This window comes from Peromyscus leucopus, chromosome 1 (genome assembly GCF_004664715.2).
Source record: "Peromyscus leucopus breed LL Stock chromosome 1, UCI_PerLeu_2.1, whole genome shotgun sequence".
NCBI classification, from domain to species: Eukaryota; Metazoa; Chordata; class Mammalia; order Rodentia; family Cricetidae; genus Peromyscus; species Peromyscus leucopus.
Window position 1 is genome coordinate 168357694 of NC_051063.1, and position 26426 is coordinate 168384119.

General features: G+C 54.1%; 1 protein-coding gene across 4 annotated transcripts in view; it reads left to right on the top strand.

Moving 5' to 3' along the window:
- Positions 1-4855: 4855 nt before the first annotated feature.
- The window catches only part of Ltbp4 (latent transforming growth factor beta binding protein 4), a 33778-nt gene continuing 12207 nt past the window's right edge, over positions 4856-26426 (top strand). The window contains exons 1-24 of one of the 4 annotated variants that reach the window (XM_028855044.1): positions 4856-5044; positions 6989-7047; positions 7187-7319; positions 7794-7903; positions 12593-12784; positions 13094-13341; positions 13425-13527; positions 13899-13973; positions 14054-14176; positions 14651-14815; positions 15255-15404; positions 15517-15741; positions 16170-16301; positions 16394-16519; positions 17231-17356; positions 17848-18090; positions 19024-19149; positions 19235-19354; positions 20148-20276; positions 20442-20567; positions 20929-21051; positions 21177-21308; positions 23679-23810; positions 23899-24024. In XM_028855044.1, the coding sequence (XP_028710877.1) occupies positions 4896-5044; positions 6989-7047; positions 7187-7319; positions 7794-7903; positions 12593-12784; positions 13094-13341; positions 13425-13527; positions 13899-13973; positions 14054-14176; positions 14651-14815; positions 15255-15404; positions 15517-15741; positions 16170-16301; positions 16394-16519; positions 17231-17356; positions 17848-18090; positions 19024-19149; positions 19235-19354; positions 20148-20276; positions 20442-20567; positions 20929-21051; positions 21177-21308; positions 23679-23810; positions 23899-24024 (3373 nt within the window). In that variant the 5' untranslated portion in view covers positions 4856-4895. Of the gene's footprint in view, positions 5045-6988; positions 7048-7186; positions 7320-7793; positions 7904-9089; positions 9379-12592; positions 12785-13093; positions 13342-13424; positions 13528-13898; positions 13974-14053; positions 14177-14650; positions 14816-15254; positions 15405-15516; positions 15742-16169; positions 16302-16393; positions 16520-17230; positions 17357-17847; positions 18091-19023; positions 19150-19234; positions 19355-20147; positions 20277-20441; positions 20568-20928; positions 21052-21176; positions 21309-23678; positions 23811-23898; positions 24025-26426 lie in introns of those variants that run through there. The other 3 variants (XM_037201100.1, XM_037201103.1, XM_028855045.2) reach the window with 3 other exon arrangements.

Below are 26426 nucleotides of genomic sequence, written 5' to 3' on the forward strand. Positions count from 1 at the left end.
TTGTTTGTATTCTTGGGGGTTTTTTTAGGGGGGAAGGGGCCCCCCCAGGAAGAGATGGAGATGTAGGGACCAATTACATTCTAAGCTTTTAAACTCAGAGATATTGCTACAGGTGAGATGGAGCACCCCTAATCACAGCACTGAAGAGGCAGAGGCAGGTGGATCTCTGTAGGTGGAGTTTTCCATCTAGACCACCAAGCAGCTCCGTCCCAGAAGCCACTCCCTAAATAACCACACAGAGACTTATTAATTGTAAGAGCTCAGCTAATAGCTTAGGCTTGTCTCTAGCCACCTTTTTTTTTTTTTTTTTTTTCAGAACTGAGGACCGAACCCAGTGCCTTGCACTTGCTAGGCAAGCACTCTACCACTGAGCTAAATCCCCAGTCCCTCCAGCCACCTCTTATAATTTAAATTAACCCATTTCTGTCAATTTATGTGCTGCCCCGAGGCTCCTTTACCTCATCTATGAATTTCCCATATTGCTTCTTCTGCCTCCGGCTCTTGACTCCTCTGACTCCACCTCCTTCTTCCCAGCATTCTCTGTGCCCCCAACATCCCGCCTAACTATTGGCCCGTCAGTTCTTTATTAACAATGAGAGCAACACATCTTCACAGTGTGCAGAAGGATACTTCCACAGCAGATCTCTGAGTTTGAGGCCATTGTGGTCTACATAGTGAATTCCAGGAGAGCTAGGGATATGTAGAGAGACCCTGCCTAGAAAAACAAAAACAAAAACAAACAAACAACAACAAAAACAACCAAGAATGTATTGCATTACCCTCTGGCTTCAGGCTGGATCCAGGGGTTCAAAGGGTTAGAATGGCTTTCTATCTCTTGCCTCTTTCCTTCTGTGATACTTCGTCTGCAGTCAAGGTGATTCCAGAAGACTCCTTACTGTCCTTGTGTCCCTTCTGGTAGCCCGCTCCCCAAAAAAATCACAGGACTGAGCTAACTGGTGACCCACGCCTGTAACACCAGCACTCTAGAGGCTAAGACAGGAGGTTCTCAATTGTGATGGTTAATACTGCCAACTTGACAGGATCTGGGATCCCCTAGGAGACAAACCTCACACTTGAGAGGAATTCTCTAGCTTAGGTCAGCCTCTGTGCATTCCAAAGGATGGTCTAGGTTGGGTTTACTAAAATGGGAAGATCCACCCCGAATTCCATGGGCTGCTGTCCCCCACTGCATGAAAAGGAGGGTGAGCTGAGCACAACGTCCATTGCTCTCTGCCTCTTGATTGTAGATACAATGTGACCGAGACTTCCCCGCCACAATGGACTGTACTCTTGATGCAAGCCAAAAAATCCTCCTGTACGCAGTTTTTGCCAGGTATTTTTTCATACCATGAGACAAGAAACTAACACAAAAATGAGTCCACTCTGGCAGGACGGTGGTGGTGCACGCTTTTAATTCCAGCACTCAGGAGGCAGAGGCAGGTGGATCTCTGTGAGTTCAAGGCCAGCCTGGTCTACAGAGCAAGTTTCAGGACAGCCAGGGTTATATATATATATATATATATATATATATATATATATATATATATATATAGAGAGAGAGAGAGAGAGAGAGAGAGAAGACTCACAGAGAGAGGGGGAAGGGGGGAAGGGAGAAAGGTCAGCCTTGGTGCCACAGAGAAACTTTGTTACAAACAAAAAGAAATCACAGGATTGATTTTCCCGGGTTTGAATTGAGTCAGGCACCATTCCTGAACCAGTCCCTGTAGTCAGTCCAGTCCTAACCTGGGCCATGGGTCCTCAGAAGCTAGGGAGCAAGGTCAGTCCCACGTGGGCAAAGTGAAAGGGGGTCACAAATGAGTATTACTGTCTGACAAGGTGGAGTATGCCTTTAGGCTCAGCACTCAGGAGGCAGAGGCAGGTGGATCTCTCTGAGTACAAGGCCAGCCCAGTTTACATGGCAAGTTTCAGGCTAGCCAAAGTTACATAGTATGAGAACTCTTTAAAAAAAAAAAAAGAAAAGAAAAGAAAAGAAAAGAAAGAGAGAAAAGAAAAAGAAAAAACAAAAAACCTAGGCAGAAGTCAAGGGCTCAACCCAGTGCTCATGCCTAGAATCTAGCACTCCTGAGGCTAAGGCAGGAAGATCAGGAGTTCAAGGTCATCCTTTACTACATGAGTTTGAAGCCAGACTGGATTACATGAGACACTGTCTTACTCTACCCCTCCAAAAACAACCCAAAGTGGCATAGAGTCCTCTGGATTGCCAGAGCGTCCAGGACACAAATGGGAGTATTAAAAGGTGGATGCCTCTACAACCAGGATGTTCTGGAATACCCACAGACCCCCAAACTCAGGATTTTTTTTTTACATGCCAGGACACTATGTTCTGGGGAACATGCGAATGGTAGGAATTCTAAAGAGTATGTAGAAACTAGAATGGCAGAAAATCTAAAATATAAGGGTGCTTCGTAATGAACAGAGGTCTAGAACACTGAGGCCATTTTTTTTCCATGCTGGAAAACTCTTGTATCGCTGGAATGCTCACATTCTAGAAGAAACAGAGCATATTGTCATATTGAGGTGTATTTTCAATACTAGGAATGAAATAGTATACAAAGGAGAGAACAATGAGGAGAATCTTCTAGAATGCTATGGTCCAGAGCTCTAGAGGGTTTCTGAAGTGTTGAGATCCTACTAGGATCCCAAAAATAACATAAATAGGATATAAATATAAGAAATGGGAACTGGAGACTCCAAATTCGGGGGGGAGGGGAAGGGAAGCCAGTACCATCCCTGCCATCCCCGGAAGTTGCAGTGGTGAGCCAGAGGCTGTTGCCTAGCAACGAGCATTGACGATGCCCTGGATCCTGGGCAGAAGGGAGAAATTTCGGCAGCGCCCCCAGCAAATGCTCCAGCCACAGGGTAGGATATGGGGAGGGGAAAAACAGGTGAGGGACATGGTGATCCAGAGGGCCACGTGAGCAGGGACCTGGGGGTGGCATACAATGACAGAAGCATGGAGCACAGTTAATGGGCAAAGCTGGCACTCCATCATTGCACTGGGTCAGCCCACGAATAGCCGTGAATGAGTCCTGACTGCCAACATTACTGCTCCTGGGCCTGGATGCCCCTGGGCAGTGGGTGGGCTCTGATGTCTAGGTGTTAGCATGGGATGGAGGCATGCGTTGCTGTAGGTGGCAGTAATGATAAGAAGGTGGCCGTGTGAGTCAGCCCGTGTGGCTCATTGCAGGGAGGGGTGAGGTGTGTGTCCTGTGTACCTTCCATTGAAAGAATGGGAATAGAGGATGGCATGAATCTGGAACATTCCCTGTTCTCAGTCTGAGGAGGCTGGTGCAGCCAGGCCTGAGGCCTGATTACCTTCTGTGGCTGGAACCCCAATTTCCCTGGGGGGGGCAGGGCTAATGCTTTATTTATTCCACAAGCTGGCTGGTGTATGGCAGTCCCACACCTGCAATCCTCAAACATGGGAGGTCAATTAAGGGGGAGCAGACACCCAAGGCCGGTTCCAGGCAAATTGGAGGAAAAACAGTGGAACCGTTGAGAGATGAGGCTTCAAACCCAGAAGTGGAGCAACTCAGGAAGAGTGGGGTTTGGGATTCCAAGGGAAACCGTACCCCCTTTCTCTCTCCCTGAAGCTCAAGCAAAAGAGGCAACTTGGGGGGGCAGACTGAAGCTCTAGGGGTTCATGGGGCTAAGAGTGGGAACTTGAGGTTGGTTCGTTTGGAAACAGGCTCTTGCTATATGGCTCTAGATGGCTCGAATTCGCTATTACACCAGGCTGGCCTGGGGCTTCTCCAAGTGCCGGCATTCAGAGCTTACACTACCATGCCAGGCTGGAAGTGGCGTTCCTAGGGAAGAGAAGCTGGGCTTGAGATCCACTGAGTTTGGAGGTTGTAAAGGGGGGCCTGGAACCCACTAAAGTGAGTGGGTGGGCTTACTGTCTCCTTCTCACCCGAAAGGAGGGGATTGGAGGTCTCCAAAAACAAAGGCTATTGTTCTGGGCTTGTGAGGGTGTTTGGGGGAGACTCTAAGGAGTGAGGCAGAGAAGGGGTTCTGGTGTCTCCTAGGGACTAAGGCAGAGAGGGGTGTGGGAGGGGTAGAGCTGGGAGTCCTCAGGGAGCTGTGTGGTCAAGGGCGTAGCCTGGATTCACAAAAGGGCAGAACTTGGGAGGGACAAGTCTTTGCAGATGGTGAGGCTGGAACAAGGGACAGGGCCTTGGGAAAGGGCCCTCTGTCTGGAAGGCTTGATGTGGGTGACGGAGGGGACACCTGGGTTGAATGTGAGATTGGTACTCCAATACTAAATTCTTGTTTCTTCGAGATTTGGGGTGGCCGAGGAGGAAGGGCGGGCTCAGTATGTAGCTCAGGCTGGCCTGGAACTCAGGATCTCCCTGCCTCACCCTGGGGAGTGCCACCACGTTTGGAGCATCAGCAGAGTCTGGTCTCTTGCTAGGTAGGTGGGTACCTGGGGAACTATCAGTTCCGTTAGCCAGACAGCTACATTCTAACAGAATCCCCCAGCGCTGAGTGAGGGGTGAGGCCTACTAGTCTAAGCCCAGTTTAGAAGACCTGGACCGCCCTGCGCATCCATCTCGGTGGCAACCACTTTTGTCCCTCCGGCTCAAGAATCTTCCGCAGTCAGTACCTGATTTCTGAAATCCTCCCACCTCCAGGAGAACTCCCCGCCCGGCACCTGTCCGTGTAGCCCCTCCCCTGTCGCGAACCGATTGGCCTCTCTCAGAGCTCTGGCAGCGCAGGGATCTGATTGGCGGGAAGTTTCACAGCCCCAGGCTTGCACGGTGGAGAAAGTGAGTCGGCCTCCGGCTGGGGCGGGGGAGGGGGCGGGGCTGGGGCCAGGCCGATCCGGACCCACTGGACACGCTGCCCTCCCGGAGCCGGACTCTGCACCCGACAGGATGCGCCGGTCTGGCCTCGGTGGCCACCGCCCCCTCCTCCTGCTGCTGCTGCTCTCAGCCGCCACCTCTGCTAGCGGCCCCAGCCCCAGCCCCACCCCCAGCTCTAGCCAGGCCGTCGAGGACACGGTGGTCCCGGGCCACCAGGCTGGGTAAGCCCACTGCAGACTCTTCTTCCTCGTGCATGCTGCACCCAGTAAGTCTGGTGGTCCCAGAGGAGCAAGACCTTCAGATTTAGGAGACTACAAAGCAAATGTTTTTGGTAGGATGCTACGGCCAAAAAGCTCTTCGATCTATTAGGAGTCCCTATTTTGCTGGCGTTAAAATTCGAGAAGTGCTGAGAATGTGAAGGGGATCCCTCCAGGGTGGTGGGATGGATAAGGCTCCAGCCAATTCTCAAGTTTATTGGGGGAGAGAAACCCAGTTGTTACCACGGTAAGGCTTCGAGTTGTCTTAGAATGAGATGGGTGGGGCCCTTGAACTAGCCTGGAGCTCCCCACGTTTCTTGAGTCCTCAAGAAAATAGGATGCTGGAAGGTTGTGGTGAGATCTTAAAGAAAAATAGCCGTGTTCTGGGTTTTAGGGGCGCTGGATTAATTGGAAAGGACTTCTGGATTCTTCTAATGGATTAGGAAGACGTGAATGGGCCGCTGGCAGGGGGCCTGGGGGAACCTATGTAGGGGATCCTCAGGTTTTCGGATGCTCTGGTTTGCTGAGATCAGAGCTCATCCGGATTGAATGAATTACGAATGATCTGGTGGCGAGATCCAGGATAGTTTATTAACTTGGGGGTAACAGGCACCTATCTCGTCTGCGGGTGACAGGATCGGAGGAGACGGTCTGCCTAGAACCCCGGCCCTGCGCCTGGCAGCCCCTGCGCCTGGCAGCCCCGCGCTCCGTTACAAAGGCCGCGGGCTCCGCTCCCTTGGTCTCTGGGAATGCGTTTAGTAACCCGAGCCGCGCAGAGGGCGGGACTGGGAAGGGGTTAACCTGGAGAAAAAGCGGGAGGGATGGCGACCGGATTGGGGGGTCTCGGAGGCTCCCCCGGGGCGGCTTCCTACCCCACTGAACCCCACTCATCTGGAATGGGTTTGGGCATTGGATTCCCTTTCTCAGCATCTTCCAGGGTTGTTCTCTCTAGGCCTGAACGTGCACCTTCATTCCTCGCCCCCCTTTAACTTGGGAATAATGGACTTGTCGGGGGGGGGCTGGGTTGGGACGTTTTGGCAGTATAGCTGAAGGGTCGACCGCTGAGACCCTGTGGAGCGGAGACATGTCCAGGAAAGACCCTTTCCCCTCAGACGCTGAAGCCCAAGGGCCGGGAGACGCTGGTCCCGGGACGTTCAGCCTGAAAAGGCGGGAACCGGAGAGGAGTGGGGCCTCAGGATTCCCAATCCTAGACTTCGGTGTCCCCTTCCACCTCAGCACTGAGCTGGACCCGCAGTCTAAGGAGACACCGCGGTGCAAAGCTGCCGAGGTCTGTGTATGTGGCGCCACCTATCGGCCAGGCTCAGGATGACCGCTGAGTCCCGACTCGCGACGAATTAGTGGGCGGAGTTCTAGGTCCCAGACAATCAGGACTTGGAGATGATGCACTTAAAAATCTCCTTTGAATGTTTCTTAAAATCATGTTAACTCTGGCGTAGTGGCTTACGTGTATAACCTTAGCATTAGAGGGGATTAAGCAGAGGATTGTCGTGAATTTGAGGACTTCCTGGGCTACACAGTACATTCTAGACCAGCCAGGGCTACCATGCATGAGCTGTCTCAAAATAATGATAATAATGAGTTCGAGGCCAACCAGAGCTACATAATGAGAATCTTTCTCGAATAATGATGATTGATGATAATGATGATGATGATGGTGGTGGTGAATTTCATAAGATACAGAGATGTAAATTTTTGTGGCCTTTCCTGAAAGTCTAGGCCAGTTTGCCTCCTCTGGTTTCACGGCATGCGGAGAAGAGCCTCAAGTTAAGTAACTTATCTGCTTGGAGTTCCCTCAAGCCTTATCTGGGTTTCTTTTCTGTGACCCACCCCTGCCTTCTTGTTTGGGGGCGCTAGGGGTCTGAACAGCTTCCACTCTCCTCTTTACAGCGTTACTGCCTGTCGCTGCTGCCTAGGCCAGACACCTAGGAGGGGCCGCTGCACCAGAGGTGGGTTCTTCCACGTGGGATATGATAGGTGGGGGATGAGAGGCCTCCGTCCCCAGCCTCATCCAAAATGAAGAAATGATGCATTCAACAGAGGCTCAGCCTCCCTGGTTCTCCACTGAGTCCCTGATTGTCTCTGAAGCTTCTTGCAGGGTCCGGAACTGCCCACCTGACAGGTGCACAGGTCTCCAGGGGTGCCTGACCCCAACACCTCCAGTGCCCAGCCCCAGCCCCGCGGAGAACAGACAGGTGTCCCTCAACTGGCAGCCGCTGACGTAAGCATACGATTCTTCCACTCCCGGATCTCCCCTCAGGGACATCTACAGTTGCCCCCCACAACACACACACACTGATCTTTCACTTTCAGTAACTGTGTTTCTATGTGTTCTTTCCCTTGCCTAGCTTCACCACTGGGTCTTTGCCTCTGCATCTGCTCCGTCTCTGTGCACACACCCCCTTCTTCTTTCCATCCACCTCATCTCTCTGTCCCTGTGATGTCCCTTCCGTTTCTAAGTCTCAATTCTCCTCCTCTCTCTCCATTCCTCTTTTTTATTTTTTCCTCTCCCACAGTTCTTTCTCTGAAAGTATTTCTCTAAAGAACATCCAAGCCTTGCTCCCCATAAAAGGGCTGGGGGCAGTGTTGGGCAGAGCCACCCCTAGAAATGCTTCTGGCTTAGGAGGCCCCTTTCCTTGAGGTGAGGGGACCAGTTTAATAGTGGTGACAGCCTCTTCCGTCCCCTTCCACCCAGTTTGCAGGAGGCCCGAGCTCTGCTGAGGCAAAGGCGGCCCCGAGGGCCGTGGGCCCGGGCATTGCTGAAAAGGAGGCCCCCACATCGCGCCCCTGCCGGCCAGGCCCGGGGTAAGAACATCCGCCCTTCCTCCGCGAAGCGGGTGGAGGGGGGTGGTTCCGGGCCAGATAAAGCCGTCTGGTTCCCACGGTGCTGCCGCCGCCAACCAGTCCCCCTTTGTAGCTCAGCCCACCCCACTCCCCAGGACGCGGCCACCTCTAGGGACCCCTGCGTCCGGCAGTACGAGGTGAGCCAGGGACAGAAGTAGACGCAGGCCAAAGGCGCTGACCCATCGGGGTGGGGCCGGGAAGCCAGGCGTCCGGGCTCCTGCGGCTGAAGAGGGGGGCAAGTCGCCCAGCAGAAAGCGAGGCTGAACCAGCCCAGACAACAAAAGCGATTGTGCGGGTTGGCGCCTGCCCGGGCACAGAATGCCCAAGATTGCGGGACGGCTGGGGGCCAGAGGCCTTCCCCTCTTACAAGCCAGACCCTCCCTTGGCCCTTTTCTTACTACAGCCCAGACTAGAACACTCCATAGACTCATCCACCCTCAGAAGCCCCCTCCTCCTGTGTGGCCTTCAGCCCAGATGCATCCCCTCCTTCCTAAAGTTTTCCAGATGTGAGCCCCAGACCAGATGTGAGGACCCCCACCCACAGCCTGAACCCATCCCTTGCCTTCATCCATTCCGACCTCTTCCACCAGGTGTAGAGTCTTGGCCTGATGTAACATCTTCAGGCGTAACCCTCATAGCCTCCTCTGCAGAATCCAGCTTTTCTAATTCCTTTATGTGCCCTGTGCACCAACCCTTCTCATCACCCACAGATGTGCCATGTCGCTGCCCACATGGCCATCCTTGTCTTCTATCTAGGATGAAATCCCTTTTCCCTGTACCTAGTCAAAGGACCAGCCTTTAGTTGGCTCCCCAAACGCGGCCCCCATTGCTCTGATGGATTTCCTCTGTATGGATTCAACTCTGTCTGAGGGCAAACCCGCCCGCCCCCACCTGTTCCCTTCCTTGCTACTCCCCTGCGGGCCCCATCCACTTGTTGGAGCGCGGGTGGGAGCAGAGGGGGCGCCCTCCCCTTCCCCCTGCGAATCTAGCGCCCAGCCTTCGCGCCTCTGGCTAAGCGCCCAGCCCCACGCGCCCCCGCGCGGCCGCCCGGGAGGGAGCGGGGGGGGGTGCTGAGCGGGGCGCGGCCGCCCTCCCCCGCGGGCGGGCGGGCGGGCGAGCGGGCGGGTGCGGCCGGGCCCCTCGGGCGGGCTGGGGCGGCGGCGCGGTGGAGCGCGGCGCTGCAGCCATGGCGGGCGGCGCGCGGCTGCTCTGGGTGTCGCTATTGGTGCTGCTGGCGCCCCTGGGGCCGCAGCCCGCGCTGGGCCGACCCCGAGAGCGTCTCCGCGTGCGCTTCACCCCCGCCGTGTGCGGCCTGCGTTGCATCCATGGGCCCACCGGCTCCCGCTGTACCCCGACCTGCGCGCCCCGCAACACCACCAGCGTGGACAGCGGCGCGCCCGGCGGGGCGGCCCCGGGGGGACCCGGCTTCCGCGCCTGTGAGTGCCGGGTGGTGCTCCCGAGGGAGGAGTGCCCAGAGGGAGGACCCCCGGAGACAATGCCCTTGGGATCAGGAGATCAGATTCCTTGTACAGACGTGCTGGGGAGTGTGAGGGTATTTGAGGAAGGGGGGCTCTGAATTCCTGGTTTGGGGAGTGGGTCCCTGGGGCGCCGATTTCAGGAGCAATGAGTGTTTTCGAGGACCCGTGGTGTCCCCCATGAACGGACTGGGAACGGCTTTCATCCCTTTCAGTCAAGGCGGGGATCTCAGAATTGAGAGACCTGGGAACTTTTGGGAAGGGGTCCAAATTCAGATATTATGCGTAGTAAGTTAGCAGGGACTGTTTCAGGGTCGCATGGGGGACCCTGCTTGTCTCAAGTTTCTGTGTCTGTCTTTGGGAGAGGGAGAATAGTCCAGCATGGGATTGTCTGTGATGAACAGCTAAGAGACAGGAGGCCCAGAAAAGACAGTGTCTTTCGGGCAAGACCTGAGTTACTGCGGTTCCACGTGCGACAGATATTCAGATAGGAGGCCTGGGGAGAGGGCGCCCCCTGGGGGAGGAGGGACGAGCTTGCGCTTCAGCCACCTCTAGACAAGGGGAGCACTCTGGGGTTCAGGTGAGGTCGGGAGGGCGCGCCACCTGCTATCCCAGAGTGTGGGGGTGGAATGGTTCTCTGGGGGTCGGGTTTTACTTGCCTCCCACTCCTCACGCCCTCTGGAATGGGGAGTGGGGCCCCTGGCGCCGAGAACTCGCCCAGGCTGGCCCCCAGCCAGCCCAACCCGGCCGGCGTGAGCTCATCTCCCGCCTGAGCCCCCGCCTGCTACCACTCCCTCTCTCCGCCCCTTCCTCCCTCCTTCCTTCACTCCTCCCGGCCCAGCCCCAACTCGCCCGTGCCAGGCGCCGTGCCCAGGCGGGTGCCAAGCCCCTGGAGGCACAAGGAGGGACATGTGAAGGCGGGCTGACCTCGTCAAGACCCTGATGTCCTCAGCTCCCTGTTCTTCCAACAGTGTTAGGACATGAGGTTAACTTTGCCCATCTGGTAGTAAGCCCCTGGTATGGGCACCCTGAGCTGGGGGGTCTGCATCCAAAGCCAAGAGTAGGCAGCGGAATGACTTAAGACACTAAGAAATGCCCCTAACCTTGGTGGCTTCTACCTATCAGAGACACTGCCATTTTTGCAGTCTTGCTTCTCAGTTGAGCCCTTCTTGAACTGTCATTTAAAGAACCTCGTTAAGGTACCTGGAGTCCAGGGTTAACGCTCCTACCAGGAGATCCGGGTTTCTGATCACCGGATCCCGAGGTCCCTCTTCACCCCGGGTCACACACTCCAGGGGCGCCTGGCCGTCTTTGGAGGTACTTCTCCAAGCTGCGCCCCTCCCTGGAGAACTCTAGTATTGTCACCCAACGGCTTCCCACTTCCCCAGAAACCCTCAAGCACAAGCCTTAAGTGGAGATAACTCTCCCCCTCCAGCCCTCCCCTCAAGTCTCTCCCCACATAGTCTCTTAATTTCTTCTATTTCTAATGTAGATTCCCGATTCCTCTCTTCAAGTTCTGTCCCACCCTCTTCCTAGGAACTTGGGACTCCCATCGTCAGAGAATCCCAGAATTGGTCTCAACGGATCCTCCCAAGAATACTCCAGAGACGGTTATCTGTCTGTTATCACAGACAGCCACTAATCAAAACTCTGGGCAACCAGCCCCTTAGCTAGGAAGGGGTAGCACTTTCCACAGAATCCTAAGGTCCCAGCATCTTGGGACTCTGAATATGTTGGAAACTTCCAGGCTCCGTTTCTCCTTATCCTCAGCACCCTCACATGGGCCACACCCCCGCCTCCAGAAAGTCCTGTTTTCTAGGCAACTCTCCGAAAGGACTTGAAAGACTCTTAGTTGAGAGCCTAGATTTACTCTGAGCTAGCCTCTCCCTGCCTCCTAGAAAACTTGGGTCGTTTTTTAACCCCAGAGTACTGCCTCCACGCTCATAGCTTCCGAGGACGCCTGTCCCCTGACTGGTCTAAATTGAGGTTTCCCGTCCCCACCCCCATCCCGTGCTTCCTTTTGTACAATTGGGGCTCAGAAAATCCCACACACACCTCCCCGGACAGCCCGGACTGTCTGCTCCCTCCTTCCCCTGAGCGCAGCTGTCTCCAGCTGTTTTCGGCAGCCCCAGGGGAGGAAGGGAGGGGGGGTGCCCTCGAAAGACACGTCCGGCCTCCTTTGGCTCAGCAGTCCGGGGCTCCCCAAGGGTTCGGAATGTGGAGACGACGCCCTGCCCCCGCTGCACCCCTTTCTTTGTTTACCCGCCGCACAGCTGGCAGTGCCCCGCCCAGAGGTGGCCTGGGGCCCAGAGAGGGCGCGCAGAGGGGAGCAGAGGCGCGTCCCCGCTAGTTGCCCCGCCCGGTGCTACCGAAGGCAAGGAGGAAAGGCTGAAACTGCAAACTGTCTGAGGGAGTAGGCTGGACTAAGTCTCCTAGCTGGTCCAGGAGTAGGAGGGGCGTGAGTTAGGGCAAATCAGAGGTAGGAAAGTGAGTGGGCGGGACTAAAGCTACCAGGTGCCTTGGTCAGGCGGAGTTCACAATCTCAGGTAGAAGGCCATGTGGGCGGGACTGGAAAGGAGTGCCTGGCCAAAGGGAAAAGCGGGGACTTCTTGGGTTCCGGCGAAGGAGGCAGAGAGTGGATGTGTTGGGTTGGGCGAAGAGAGCTATGGTGGGCGGAGTTAATCCAGTGGGCGGGAGTAGCACGGTCTGGGCGGGGCTAGAACGCCCGAACTCCGCCAAGAAAATGGGAAAGAGAATGAAGAGAGCGGGCGGGGGCGGAGTGAGCCCACTTAGTAGGCGAGACTATGTAATAGCTTCGCAACTTGACCCAGCCGGTGTAGTTGTATAGTCGGCCACAAGACTGCTAAAAGAAAAGCCTGGTGTGTTGGTGGCATCCTGCTGTTATCCCAAAAGTTCGGAGGATCAGGAGTTCAAGCAAGGCTATATAGTGGGTTTTCGGGGCTAGCCTGGGCTACATTAGCCCCTACCTCAAAACATGAAAGCAAATAAACAAAAAAGACACCTAAGGTAGAGAGATGTAGGATGAATGTACCTTGAGGGCCTCGAGTTACAGCTCTGGGGACTGTGTTAGCTTGGGTTCCCGACGCAGGGCTGTCCGTCAGGCATAACACTGATTTTGTGTGTGTGTGTGTGTGTGTCCTTGCTTTCTCCTTAGACCTATGCCCCTTGATCTGTCACAACGGTGGTGTGTGTGTGAAGCCTGACCGTTGCCTCTGTCCTCCGGATTTCGCTGGCAAATTCTGCCAATTGCATTCCTCGGGGGCCCGGCCCCCGGCCCCAGCCATGCCGGGCCTGACCCGCTCCGTGTACACCATGCCACTAGCCAATCACCGCGACGACGAACATGGTGAGGAGAATTTAGCCAAAGAGCCTCTGATCCCACTCTCACTTCAGGAACTTGACCATTCTCTGGCCAAGTCTGTTGCCTTCTCTGCTACCCTCCCAAGCCCGGTTTGGAAGCTTCCACCTGTAATCCCACCTCTCGGGGTGCAGAGGCAGGAGAATCACTGATAATTGCAGGCCTGATTACATTACAGCACCCTCCCCGGCAAGAAACCTACCCAAATATCAAGTACCCGTCCTCAGCTCACCTCACCAATCTAGCCCCAGCAAGGCAGAACTCGTGTCGACATACCCCTTTGTCCATCTTGCTCAGGTGTGGCATCGATGGTGAGCGTGCACGTGGAGCACCCTCAGGAGGCCTCGGTAGTGGTGCACCAGGTGGAACGTGTGTCGGGCCCCTGGGAAGAGGCGAACCCTGAAGCCCTAGCCAGGGCTGAAGCGGCAGCCCGGGCCGAGGCGGCGGCGCCCTACACAGTGCTGGCACAGAGCGCGCCACGCGAGGACGGCTACTCAGACGCCTCTGGCTTCGGTTACTGTTTCAGGGAATTGCGCGGAAGCGAAGTGAGACCAGGCCCGCGGGCTGGGGGACCCCCCTAAAGCGTACCACCGCGCGGGGGCGCGCTCACGCATCACTTCTCCAACAGTGTGCGTCGCCGCTGCCCGGGCTCCGGACTCAGGAAGTATGCTGCCGAGGGGAGGGCTTGGCCTGGGGTGTTCATGATTGTCAGCCGTGCTCGGAACACCTGGGTAAGCCCCAGGTCGTCCCCAAACCTCGCCTCCTCTCCTCCGGGCACAGATAAACCTCAGTCACAAATTCTAGCTATACCTACCTTGTTATGGGGGTCGTGTCTAGTCTAGATTTTTTTTTTCAATACCGTTGAGTCCATTTACCCCATTTTTCTGATTTTGGTCACACTTTTCAGTCGGCTTCTGTGCCTTGGTCTCATCCACGCATTTCTAGATCCTCCGAAGTTACTTCCTAAGCTGCCAAAGGGAGGCTGATTTGGTACTAAAACCACAGCTCACTCCTTTTAGCCCTTCCCACTTAATCTTTCTTCAAAGCTGCTTGGTTGTCTCCTGCCAACCTCTCCCTGCCCCGACCCCTCCTTTCTCCACAGGGAACCCCAACCCAGTGAATGGCCCAAATGGACCATGTCCAACTGGCTTCGAGAGGGTTAATGGGTCCTGCGTAGGTAAGGCCCGGCAGGGGAGGGAGGCGGGGCCGCTAGGGATGTAGTCCCTTCCTTGCCAAAAACTTCCTCGATTCTTGCAGATGTGGATGAGTGCGCCACGGGTGGGCGTTGCCAACACGGGGAGTGTGCCAACACTCGTGGCGGGTACACGTGTGTGTGTCCGGACGGCTTCCTGCTGGACTCTTCCCGAAGCAGCTGTATCTGTGAGCCACCGGGAGGGGCGTTCTGCAGCTGGATCCCAAACCGTATCCCAGAGTATTCATGGCCCCTTAATCCCATCAGATACCCAAACCCTTCTAGACTTTCAGGTCCCCCTCAGATTTATCCTGGACCTTCAGACAGATCCCTGAGATGATTTCAGAACACCGCCCCCCTCCAGCCCTCAAACCTTTGACATCCAAGCCCCTCAGACTCCCTGAATCTTGAGTTCCTTTAATATCTCCAAATTCTCTCAACCCCTTGGCCTCCAGACAGCTTTCAGATTCTGATTTTAGGTTCTCATTCATGCCCTTCTTCAAGCTCTGGGCACTCTTAGCTGTCTTTCAGATCCCTCCCCCAGGCTTCCCTCGACGTCCCTTGCACCCACCCACTGAATCTTCCCTGGGACCATTTCCCTATCCCCCTCCCAGAACCCTGAACTCCTCACCCGCCCTGAAGAATTTCCTCCCATCCCCCAGCCCAACACGTGATCTCGGAGGCGAAGGGGCCCTGCTACCGAGTGCTCCATGATGGCGGATGCTCGCTGCCCATTCTCCGAAATATCACCAAACAAATCTGCTGCTGTAGCCGTGTGGGCAAGGCTTGGGGCCGCGGCTGCCAGCTCTGCCCCCCCTATGGTTCAGGTGAGCTAGTCTTTCGACCCATCCCTCCCGAACAGACACACACAGACTCTGTATAGGCCCCGCCTCAGTCTCTAAGGCTCAGCGCCTTCAAACCTGGCAGTGCCCTGGTCACACTCGCAACCGCTGACCACTTCATAGTCCTGGACTCAGCCCCGGGCTTCACCTCTCTCCTTAGTCACACCCACTCCTGGGTCACATAACCTTAAAGTTAGGCTGACCAGAACTCTCTGCCACCATCCCAAATAAGGAAAACACTCATGGCTCTACCATTGGCTTCCAGAACATTTTGTTTTTTAGCCGAACACTGCTCCATCCAGCATATAAGCCAGACTCTTGACACTATCTCAGGTCAAGCTTTGTTCCCAGCCAAGAAGGCCTGTTCACGACTCACAAGATCTCATCTGTCTCCTCTCCCGACCTTCCCTTGTCTTGTTCTCAGAGGGTTTTCGGGAGATCTGCCCAGCTGGCCCTGGTTACCACTATTCAGCCTCTGACCTCCGCTACAACACCAGACCCCTGAGCCAGGATCCACTTCGAGTGGACTTCACTCAACCACGTGCTCCACCAGCCACTGCTCGGCCACCCGCAGGTGAGCTGAATCCTAGATGTCATTTTCCAGGTGCTGCCCGAGGTCCATAGGACCCGGAGCGGAGGAGCAAGCAAGAACTCCTAAATTTAGATCTTCATACTTTCTTTACCAGGCTTTCTGCCCACTCGGCCCAGGCCTGAACCCCGGCCGCGGCCTGAATCTCGGCCAAGGCCTGAACCCCAGCCTCGGCCTGAACCCCAGCCTCAGCCTGAACCCCAGCCTCGGCCTGAACCCCAGCCTCGGCCTGAACCCCAGCCTCGGCCTGAACCCCGACCTGGCCCTGAATTTCCCCTGCCCAGCACCCCTGAGTGGACCGGTCCAGAGAGTCCTGAATCAGGTGCTGTAGGAATCTGAGGGTGGTAGCCAAAATACTGTGACTTCTGTGTGGCAAGGCTTCAGGGTGAAGGTGTTGGGAAAGACGAAAGATGTGAGGAAGGATGAGGAGAGGGAAGAATCTGAAGGTTTGGGTAGTGGCTCCCTCAGGTACCAGAGCCTGTTAAATTCTGAGACCATTTCTTATCCCACAAAATGGGCATCGTGAGAGGTTTCAAGAAAACACCTCTGAAGTACGGGATACGTGAATGTCATTGTGGGTGGGTTCAGGCAGATCTGATGAGACCCTAGCAGAGTAAATGGCAACATGATCCTCCAAGATTACACTTGAGGGGACACTCATCGGGTACTTTAAAGGAACTAAGGGCACTGTTCTGGGATGGAAAGGACAAGAAGTTCAGTTATGGGAACCTGGCTGACTGGCGCCCCCAGGTCCTTCCTCCAGAGTGTGCCAGCGCAATCCCCAGGTTTGTGGTCCTGGACGCTGCGTTCCCCGGCCCAGTGGCTACACCTGTGCGTGCGACCCAGGTTTCCGGCTCAGCCCCCAGGGCACTCGCTGCGTAGGTAAGCTAGGCAGAGGGCGTTCAGTGAAGCCGGGCCTGGGGTGGAGAGTCCTCTGCCTGGCCACCACGTAACTAGCTGCTTCGTGCCCTCAGACGTAGATGAATGTCGCCGCGTGCCTATGCCCTGTGCTCCTGGGCGCTGCGAGAACACACCAGGCAGCTTTCGCTGCGTTTGCGGCACCGGCTTCCGTGCGAGCCCGCGGGCTACAGAGTGCCTGGGTGAGAATCCCGCCCGGCGGGGCCCCAGGCTCCACCCCTTCTTAGGTCTTTGCTCGGCTCTCACTGCAGAAGAGCTCACGGCTGCTCCTTCGCCTCCCCACGCCGGTCCAGCTCTATTACAGCACCCTGTCCTGCCCTGGCCACCGGTCCAAGATCAGCTCGGCCCCATCCCTGCTCTGCATCTAACCTGGCCCTTGCTGTGCCTGTGGCCCAGCTTTTGTCCAAATCCTGTCCAAGCTCTGTTCTCACTAGCTCCGCCCTCCGTATCCTGGACTAGCTCCCGCCTCCAGGCCCCGTCCCAGTTCTACAATTTCTGCAGTTAACCTGACTACGGATCCCGATTCCACCCCCAGCTCTCACCCCAAAATGCCCGTTCGTTCTCTGTCCCTGTCCCTGCCTTCCTTTTCTTCCTTTGGGCCACAAAGATTTCTTTCCCGTTCTTGTCCTTTCCCAGTTCCTGTCCTCTCCAAATCTGTCCCCTCCCACTATCTTGCTTTCAGCAGTGGTCCTAACCAGGGCTTGTACTAACCTCCAGGATCGAGCTCCGCCTTCGCTTTAAAGCCTACCCACTCTAGCTCCGCCTACCTTCTTAGCTCCGCCCCAGACTAGCTTCGCCCCTCCTTGTCCGTCCTGCCCCCTCGGCCTCACAGCTCTCAGGACTCAGGGACTGTGTGTGTCTGTCCCATACTAGTCTCTGGGTTCTGCCCACAGATGTGGACGAGTGCCAGCGCGTGCCGCCGCCGTGTGACCGCGGGCGCTGCGAGAACAAGCCAGGCAGTTTCCTATGTGTGTGTCCCGCCGGGTACCAGGCAGCACCGCACGGAGCCAGCTGCCAGGGTGAGGGTCTGGGAGGGGACCGAGGGAAAGAGGGTGTAAGGTGAGGGGTGCATATGTAGCGATGAGGCTGGAGAAATTGAGCAAGGGGGTAAAGAGTGACTTACTGATTGGGGATGCAGACCAGGGTTGGAGAACCAAATGTAGTGACCTGGATCAGAGAGAAAGGCCGAGTGATGGAAAACAGAAGGGCTGGATTATGGAGGATGGAGAAGGGATAGAGATGTAAGTAAATGGGAAAGGTGGCTGAGTTATGGAAGACAAATGTAGCTCAATTAGTGGGGACCAGCGAGTCAGAGTTCCAGGAACCCACCACACAATTCTGCTAGGATTGGTGGAGGATGGAGAGTCAGAATGTTGGAAGACAGGAAGGAGGAATAGGGGAGGGTGGAAAGACAAGATGAGAGAGCTCAGACAGAGTGTAGCATGGTGTGTGTGTGGAGGGGGGGACATGAATCACGCTGGAGACCCGGGGGCTTGCTTGCTCCATGCAGATGTGGACGAATGCACCCAGAGCCCAGGCCTCTGCGGCCGCGGGGCCTGCGAAAATCTGCCCGGCTCTTTCCGCTGTGTTTGCCCGGCTGGCTTCCGGGGCTCGACGTGTGAAGAAGATGTGGACGAGTGTGCCCAGCAGCCTCCACCCTGTGGGCCAGGCCGCTGCGACAACACTGCGGGCTCATTCCACTGTGCCTGCCCAGCTGGCTTCCGCTCCCGAGGACCAGGGGCCCCCTGCCAAGGTAAGGATGCTGAGCCCAGGCCCGCAGCACCCCGGCATGGCTTGCTGTGGGGGTGGAGAGAGACATTACTGGGGAGTAGAGAGGCCTTAGGATGGGCTCTGAGATAGAGGTCAGGTGAGGGTGGTACTGAGAAAGCTGCGCAGATCTGGCCTGAATTCTTCTTTCCCTTCTTCCCGCTGAGAGAGCTCCTGTTCTTCCTCATGTAGTGACCTTGAACTCATGACCCCCCTGCCTCTGCCTCCTGAGTGCTGATATTAAGGTTGTCCACCTATAATTAATGCCTGACCTTCTTCCCATTTAAATGTCTAAAAACCACATTTATTTATTTATTTATTTATTTATTTATTTATTTATTTTATGCAGGGGGAGGGCGTGAGAGGGTGGGTGGGCCTGTGACACTGTGGGAGTGTGGAGATGAGGGGGCAACTTACTGGAGTCAGTTACCTCCCTCCACCATGTGGGTCCCAGGGATCCAACTCTGCTGGCAGACCTGATGCAAGTGTCTTTTGTGCTGAGCCATCTCGCCACCCTAGTTTGAACGATATTTTTGTATTGTGGGAACCTTAAAGCTGAGACAGCTGTGGCAGGGACATGGAGAGTCAATGCCTTCGTCTTCCTAGTGGCTAGAAAGACTAGAAAGACAGGGTTTGACTCTGTGCTCCTGGAAGGAGCAGACAGGCTTGCGTGCACCCTGTGAAAGGCTGGTTCAAGGGTAGAATGCTGGCCGTCACGGTGCTTCCTGTCTGCAAGCCCAGTGCTCAGGAGGCTGAGGCAGGAGGACCTGTGTGAGGTTAAGGCAGGTCTGGGCTACAGTGTGAGATCTTGTCTCAGGTAAACAAAAACCGGAGTGTTGGGGTAGGTGTTGATGGCAGTAGGGAGGAGCCCAGGCCTCTTCCTCAGCTTGACTGGCCTCTGACTTCTACACCTGCCCAGATGTGGATGAGTGTGCCCGGAGCCCCTCGCCCTGCGCCTATGGCCGTTGTGAGAACACAGAAGGAAGCTTCCAGTGTCTCTGCCCTACAGGCTTCCAAGCCAATGCTGCCGGCTCTGAGTGCGAGGGTGAGGCCGGGGAGGGAGGGAGGGGTGTGGAAGGGTGAGGAGGCATGGAGCCACTTCCTCAAGACCTCTCTCCCCCACTTCTCAGATGTGGACGAGTGTGAGAACCACCTGGCGTGTCCTGGGCAGGAGTGTGTGAACTCACCGGGCTCCTTCCAATGCCGGGCTTGCCCTGTTGGCCACCACCTGCACCGTGGCAGATGTACTGGTGAGATCAGGCCCAGCTGGGACCTGAGACCTGGATTTTAGCCCCGAACCTCAGATTTTTGACCCTGGACCTCAGTCCCCTTACATGGATCATGACAACCAAGTTTGACTCTGACTCCATGTGCCCTCACCTGCAGTGCCTGACTTGACCACACTCTTGACCCTGTGACTGTAACCTAGGAAGATGTGACTCGGCTGGGTCATTTTGGTGCTAACCACGACCCTTGCTGACAACCCCTGACCTTGACTCTCAGCAGTAATAATTTTCTGAACCCTCACTGTCTCCTGGCCCTAAATGTGGCCCATGACCCTAAATTTGACTGTGCCATTCGATCCTAATGGAAAACAAAACAAACCCCTACAATCCTGACCATTTTATTCTGGTTCACTCTCCATCCATACCCCCTTCTCAGAATTGCTTCCCGGGAACTTATTTGGGTACATGATCCTTGACCCTGGCACTCACCCCTGACATCAGGCAGGATTCTGGACCCTGGCTGCAACCCCTGACTCCAGCTTACTTTGACCCATTTATTTAGCAGAATCTTCTCCAATAATCCTAGTTCATAATGCCCCAATTCATTCCTTCCCTTAGTTAAATTCTGACCCCCAGTGCTAATCTAGAGTCCCTTTCCCTGACCCCAGGATCCCGGTGGAGGGAGTCTCAGATACCCAGATCCAAGAATGTCTAACCCTGAGGCACTCCTCCGTCCTCCATTCAAGACCCTTCCCCCTGACTTCCAGCAACCCTTGCTCTAGTGTACCCCTTCTGAGCCCCCCAACCGCTCCCACAGATGTGGACGAATGCAGTTCGGGCACCCCGTGTGGTCTCCACGGCCAGTGCACCAACACCGAGGGTTCCTTCCGCTGCAGCTGCGCTCCAGGTTACCGGGCGCCATCTGGTCGACCTGGGCCTTGTGCGGGTGAGATAGCTCTCCTGAGTAAAGCCTGGGTTCTTGGGCGAAGCCCACTAGAGATGTAAAACCGATTAGGAAAGGGGTTTTCAAAATAATTTACTCTTCAAGGTTTCGACTTGGGTGGTAGGGTTACATTACGGTCAGTCCAACACTGACACTTGTGTGCGCTAGACATAAATGAGTGTCTGGAAGGCGACTACTGCTTCCCCCACGGAGAGTGCCTCAACACCGATGGCTCCTTTGCCTGTACCTGTGCCCCTGGCTACCGGCCTGGACCTCGCGGAGCTTCTTGTCTGGGTCAGTCCCTAGGCTGTATCTGAGCACGGAAAGGGTTGACTTACAGCAGGAAAACGAGGGACAAGAGGAAGAGGGCGGAAAGGGGACTGAATTTTTTGCCAGTTTGGGGGAATCTACCTGGCTCACTGGGGTGGACCTTCCAGAGGCCTGGAGGTGGCAACCATGGAGAAGTAGGACGTGTCAGGAAAGGTTGAAGTCTGACAGCTGGGTAGTGATGATTAGAAAGGTCTTCAGACCGGAGGCGGGGCTTGTGAGAAAAGCAGATTGGGTGAGGCCTTCCCCTAAGGCTTTGGAGCTTGGAGGCTCGGGATGGGGGAATTGGAGGGGTGTGGCCCTGGGTTTCGGATGCCCTGTCCTGCAGACGTGGACGAGTGCAGTGAGGAGGACCTTTGTCAGAGCGGCATCTGCACCAACACCGACGGCTCCTTCGAGTGCGTCTGTCCTCCTGGACACCGGGCTGGCCCGGATCTCGCCTCCTGCCTTGGTGAGAGGGCCCCCTCCGCTGCCTCCTGCTTCTCCCGACTTCCTGCCCCTTCTCCCACCCCTTCCTCTTTTGTCCTCACCTCTCTGCTTCTCCCTCTTGACTCTCTCCCCGGCTTCTGTCCTCAGACATTGACGAATGTCGTGAACGGGGACCTGCCCTGTGCGGGTCTCAGCGCTGTGAAAATTCCCCGGGCTCCTACCGCTGTGTGCGGGACTGCGATCCTGGTTACCACCCTGGCCCTGAGGGCACCTGCGATGGTAAGACAGAGCCCCCCAAATCTGTGACAGGTTATTGGCGTCTGCTCCCCTGGGAACTAGAGGAGAGCTAGCCTGCCTCAAAAACCCAGGAGAGGTCCGAGGCTGACAACACTTCCTTTGTTCCCTCGCTGTTCTCTGGTAGACATTAGCCACTGCTGTGTGCATGTGTTTAATTATGGGGTGGGGGCTCTCTTATCAGGAATCAGGACAAGCGAGACCCCTCTCCCCTTACTGAGCTGCTCTAATATATTTTTGAGGGAAGGGGTGCTGTGTGGATCACTATTTTCCGTGACCCATGAAACAAAACTATTATGGGCTGCATTTCCCTCCCCAGTGGCTAATCCTCTGACTCATGCAAATCGAATTTCCTAAGATCTCAATTATTAATTCCAAAGATTTCAGTAAGTACTTGCTGGATGCCAGACATTGGGGTCACAGCAGGAGACAAGCCAAACAAAACTCCTGCTCTCTGAGCTAATGTGGGGGGAACTATGTAAATAAAGTCAAGAACCATCCCACAGGCAACTCTGAAGTCCTTTCTGTATGACAGGCGCTGTTGATGCCTTGACAGGCACAAATCTTCATTGCATTGCAGGATGGTCCCTGTCTGCACACTGATAATTTTATAGATACAGTGACAAGATTGTTTTGTTCAGACAGTGTCTTGCTGTGTGGTCCATGCTGACCTTCAACTTGTTTTTTGGTTTGAGACAACCTGCACCCTCCATCCCCCACCTCCCATGTGTATGGGTGTGGGTATGTGAAGCTCTGGATAGCTTGAAAGTCACTATTGTAGGATCCAATCTGCCTGCAACTTGCAGCAATCCTCCTGCCTCAGCCTTCCTAGGACTTGAGTTTTAGCCATGTACCAGAACACCTGGCTCTGTCTCCCAAGGGCTGGAATTGCAAGCATGTGCTACCATGCCCAGCTTCAAGTCAGGTTTAAGGAAGAGGCTATGGGGGCTGGAGTTAAGTGTGTGGCTCAGCAGTTAAGAGCACTGGCTTCTCTTCCAGAGGACCCTGGTTCAATTCCCAGCACCTACGTAGCAGGTCACAACTGCCTGTAACCCCAGTTCTAGAGGATCTGACACCTTCACACAGACATACGCACAGGCAAAACACCAGTCATATGAAATAAAAATAAATTAAAAAAGAAGAAGAAGAAAGAATAAAAGAGGCTATGAACCTGGCATGGTGGCGCATGCGTTTAATCCCAGTACTCGGGAGGCAGAGACAGGCAGATCTTTGGGAGTTCAAGACCAACCTCATCTATAAAGAGAGTTCCAAGACAGCCAGCACTGCACAGAGAAACCCTGTCTTGAAAAAAAAAATCCCAGAAAGAGACTCTGAGACTGAGAATGCTCCTCAGCTGATAGGGTGCTTGCCTCAAATGCAAGACAGACAGACACTGGATAAATGCAGAAACCCAGTGCTGTGATCCCAGCATTTGGAAGGTGGAGGTTGGAGGATTAGAAGTTCAGGGTTATCCTTGGCTACGTAGCAAGTCTGAGGCCAGCCTAAGCTACACGAGACCCTAAGTAAAAAACAATGCTAGCTTTAAAAGGGAGATAAATAGGTATGACTGCATCCGATCCTACAATCCCAGTGATTGGAAGGTGGAGGCCTGAGGAGTTTACTCTGTTCCTTGGCTGCATGGAATTCAAGGCCAACTTGCTTTACACATGACCTTGTCTCTAAAACAAAACAAAATTCTAAACTGAATAAAAACAAGCCAGGCATGATGGTGTATGGCTTTAGTCCCAACACTTGGGAGGCAGAGGCAGGCAGATCTTTGTAAGTTCAAGGCCATCTCAGTCCTCATAGTGAGTTCCTGGACAGTCAGAGATCCTTAGTGAGACCCTGTCCCATTAAAAAAAAAAAAAAAAAAAAAAGCAAGGAAGGAAGGAAGTAGAGGTCATGGATTTGAAAGGGAGTCAGGAGTGGGGAGGACAGGGAATTGATTGGATCAGTGAGAAGAATTGATGGAAATGATGTAAATACAGTACTCATGTGAAATTCTCAACAAAAAGGAGCACGGGAGGGGGGGGGGGGGAAAATGGCAGGTGTGACCGGACAGTGGGGGAAGGGAGGCTTGACTTTGAGATGTCACTGAAATGAGGGGCAGGGGGCGTGCACATAGCTGTGGGGACATACCTGGCAGAGAAAGCAGCGTGGAGCAAAGGCCCTGAGGTGGGGCCCTGTTCGAGCTGTTTCAGAAACTGCAGTAAGAGCTACCAGACTCATCAAACACCAGGCTCACGGACCTCTCAATCTCAGTGCCTGGAAGCGGCGTTAGGAACAACTGCCCCCTCCCCCCCCCCTTTCAGGCGTTTGGCTCCCTTCCTCTGCCCCTCCTTCACTCTCTTGCAGATGTGGATGAGTGCCAAGAATACGGCTCTGCAATTTGTGGAGCGCAGCGCTGTGAGAACACCCCTGGTTCCTATCGCTGCACGCCAGCCTGCGACCCTGGCTATCAGCCCACACCAGGGGGCGGGTGCCAGGGTGGGTGTCCATGGGGTAGTAGCTGGGATGTGGAGGGGATTCAAGGTGTAGATATGGCCTTATTGAAATGGCCGGCTGGTGCTTACAGATGTGGATGAGTGCCGGAACCGGTCCTTTTGCGGTGCCCACGCCGTGTGCCAGAACCTACCTGGCTCCTTCCAGTGCGTCTGTGACCAAGGCTATGAAGGCGCACGGGACGGACGTCACTGCGTGGGTAAGGGACTGCAGGGGTGGGTGAGACCAGAGAGGGAGAAATATGAACTCTAGAGTTGCAGAATTAGTTCCGGGAATCTAAGGTCTGAGACGTACCAGTTAAAACTCTCCTGCGTGCCAAGCTTGGGGCCTAACTTCTGTAAAGTTAACATTTGGGAGGTAGAAACAAGAGGATTGCTGTGAGTTCGAGGCCAGCCTGAGCTAAATTGCAAGTTCCAGGCTAGCCTGGGCAATAGGGTATGACCCTGTCTCCAAACAAAAAGATTCAAGTGACAGAAGCCTTTGTTTGCATATATATTCATTTATTCATTTTATATTTTATGGATTTCCTACATGTATTTATGTGCACCACATTTGTGACTGGTGCCCACAAAGGTAAGAAGAGGGCACTGGATGCCCTGGAACTGGAATTATAGGTGGTTGTGAGCCACATGGGGGTGCTGGGAATTGAATGCTGGGTCATCTGCAGGAGCAGCCCGTGGTCTCAGCCATCTCTCTCTCTGCAACCCCTCAAGTTTTGTGTGTACGTTAATTTTTTTTTCTCTCAATGAAATTACATCCCAAATACTTGTGGCATTTTGTTTGTTTTTGTATTTCTCAGGGGAAAAGGTTTCATGCTGTGAACTCACTGTATAGACCAGAATGGCCTCCAATTTGGCATCCTCCTGCCTCCTCTCTGAAGGGCTGAGATAACAGTGGTGTGCTATCACATCAGGCTCCAGCCCAATTTTTACACTTTATTTAGAAAAAGGACCACTAAATTGCCAAGGCTGGCCTCGAAATCACCCTGCAGCTAAGGCAAGCCTTGAATTTGTGAAACTCCTGCCTGCCTCAACCTCCCTAGTAGCTAGGATTACAGCTCTGAGCCACCAGATCGGACAGGAAATTTCTACACACAGCAAAGAGAGAAAATTATAGGCTGCTCCCGGCATGTCCACCATGTGGATTCTGTCATTATTACTACCATCACTATTATCTTAGTATACTGGCTCCTTCATATATCCATCTGTAGGTGTTTGGACAGATTGGTGGGTTTTTTGAGAGCTTGTTTTTGAGAAAAGAATATCACTCTAGCCTTGGCTGGCCCTGAACTCACTATGTAGAACAGGTTGGCCTTCAGCTTGCCGATCCTTCTGCATGTGTCTCCTGGGTGCTGGAATTACAGTCATGAGCCAGTCTTCACTCTGCACATCATTAGTTGGAGTTCATTGTGTCTTTACAGACATTTCATATGAGGCCCAATGCGTGTGGAGGGCAGGGGACAAGCTGTAGGAGTTTGTTATTTCCTTCCACCATGTAGGCCCTGGGGATATACTTGGGTCATAGGCTTGGCAGCAAGTGAGAGCATTTCCTTCTGAGCCATCTCACGGGCCCTAGGGATCCAATATATATATACAGCGCAGTGCATGCGATTGAGTTGTGTATTCTTTATGTTTTCACAAATGCAAACACAGACTTTATTATTTTTTCTTTTTGGCTGGGGGGGATGAGGGATGAGACAGGGCCTTACTATGCAGCCCAGACTGGCCTTGAACTAACAGTTCTCAGTGGCTTTACTTGTTTTCTTTATCTCTCTTTTCTTACAGTGGTGGGGGTGGAATCTGGGGCCCTCCATATGCTAGTTAAGCACTAACCACTGCACTACTTCACCAACTGCCTTTACTTCTTGAAAGAGATTTAAGAAGGCATGGGAAGGGCTGGAGAAATGGCCCAGCAGTTAGGAGCACGGATTGCTGTCTTAGAGGACCTACACTTGATTCCTAGCACCCATGTCAGGAGACTCACAGCCACTTGTAACTCCAGCTCCAGATCTGTCACCTCTGGCCTCTGAGGACACCTGCACTCACATATATCTACCTACATATAGATACACACATATATGCTTGATTAAAAAGCAATATATAGGGCTGGAGAGATGGCTCAGAGGTTAAGAGCACCGACTGCTCTTCCAGAGGTCCTGAGTTCAATTCCCAGCAACCACATGGTGGCTCACAGCCACCTGTAATTAGATCTGGTGCCCTCTTCTGGCCTGCAGTCATACATGCTATATACATAATAAATAAATAAATCTTTAAAAAAAAAAAAAGCAATATATAACCAGGTGGTGGTGGCACACACCTTTAATCCCAGCACTTGAGAGGCAGAGGCAGGCGGATCTCTCTGAGTTCAAGGCCAGCCTGATCTACAGAGTGAATTCCAAGACACTGAGGGCTCTTACACAGAGAAACCGTGTCTAACAAACAATGTGCCACTATGCCCAGCCAAATACATACTTTTTATTTAATTAATTAACTTATTTTCGAGACAGGGTTTCTCTGTGTAGCCCTGGCTGTCCTGGAACTCATTCTGTAGACCAGGCTGGGCTTGAACTCAGAGCTTCACCTGCCTCTGCCTCCTGAGTAC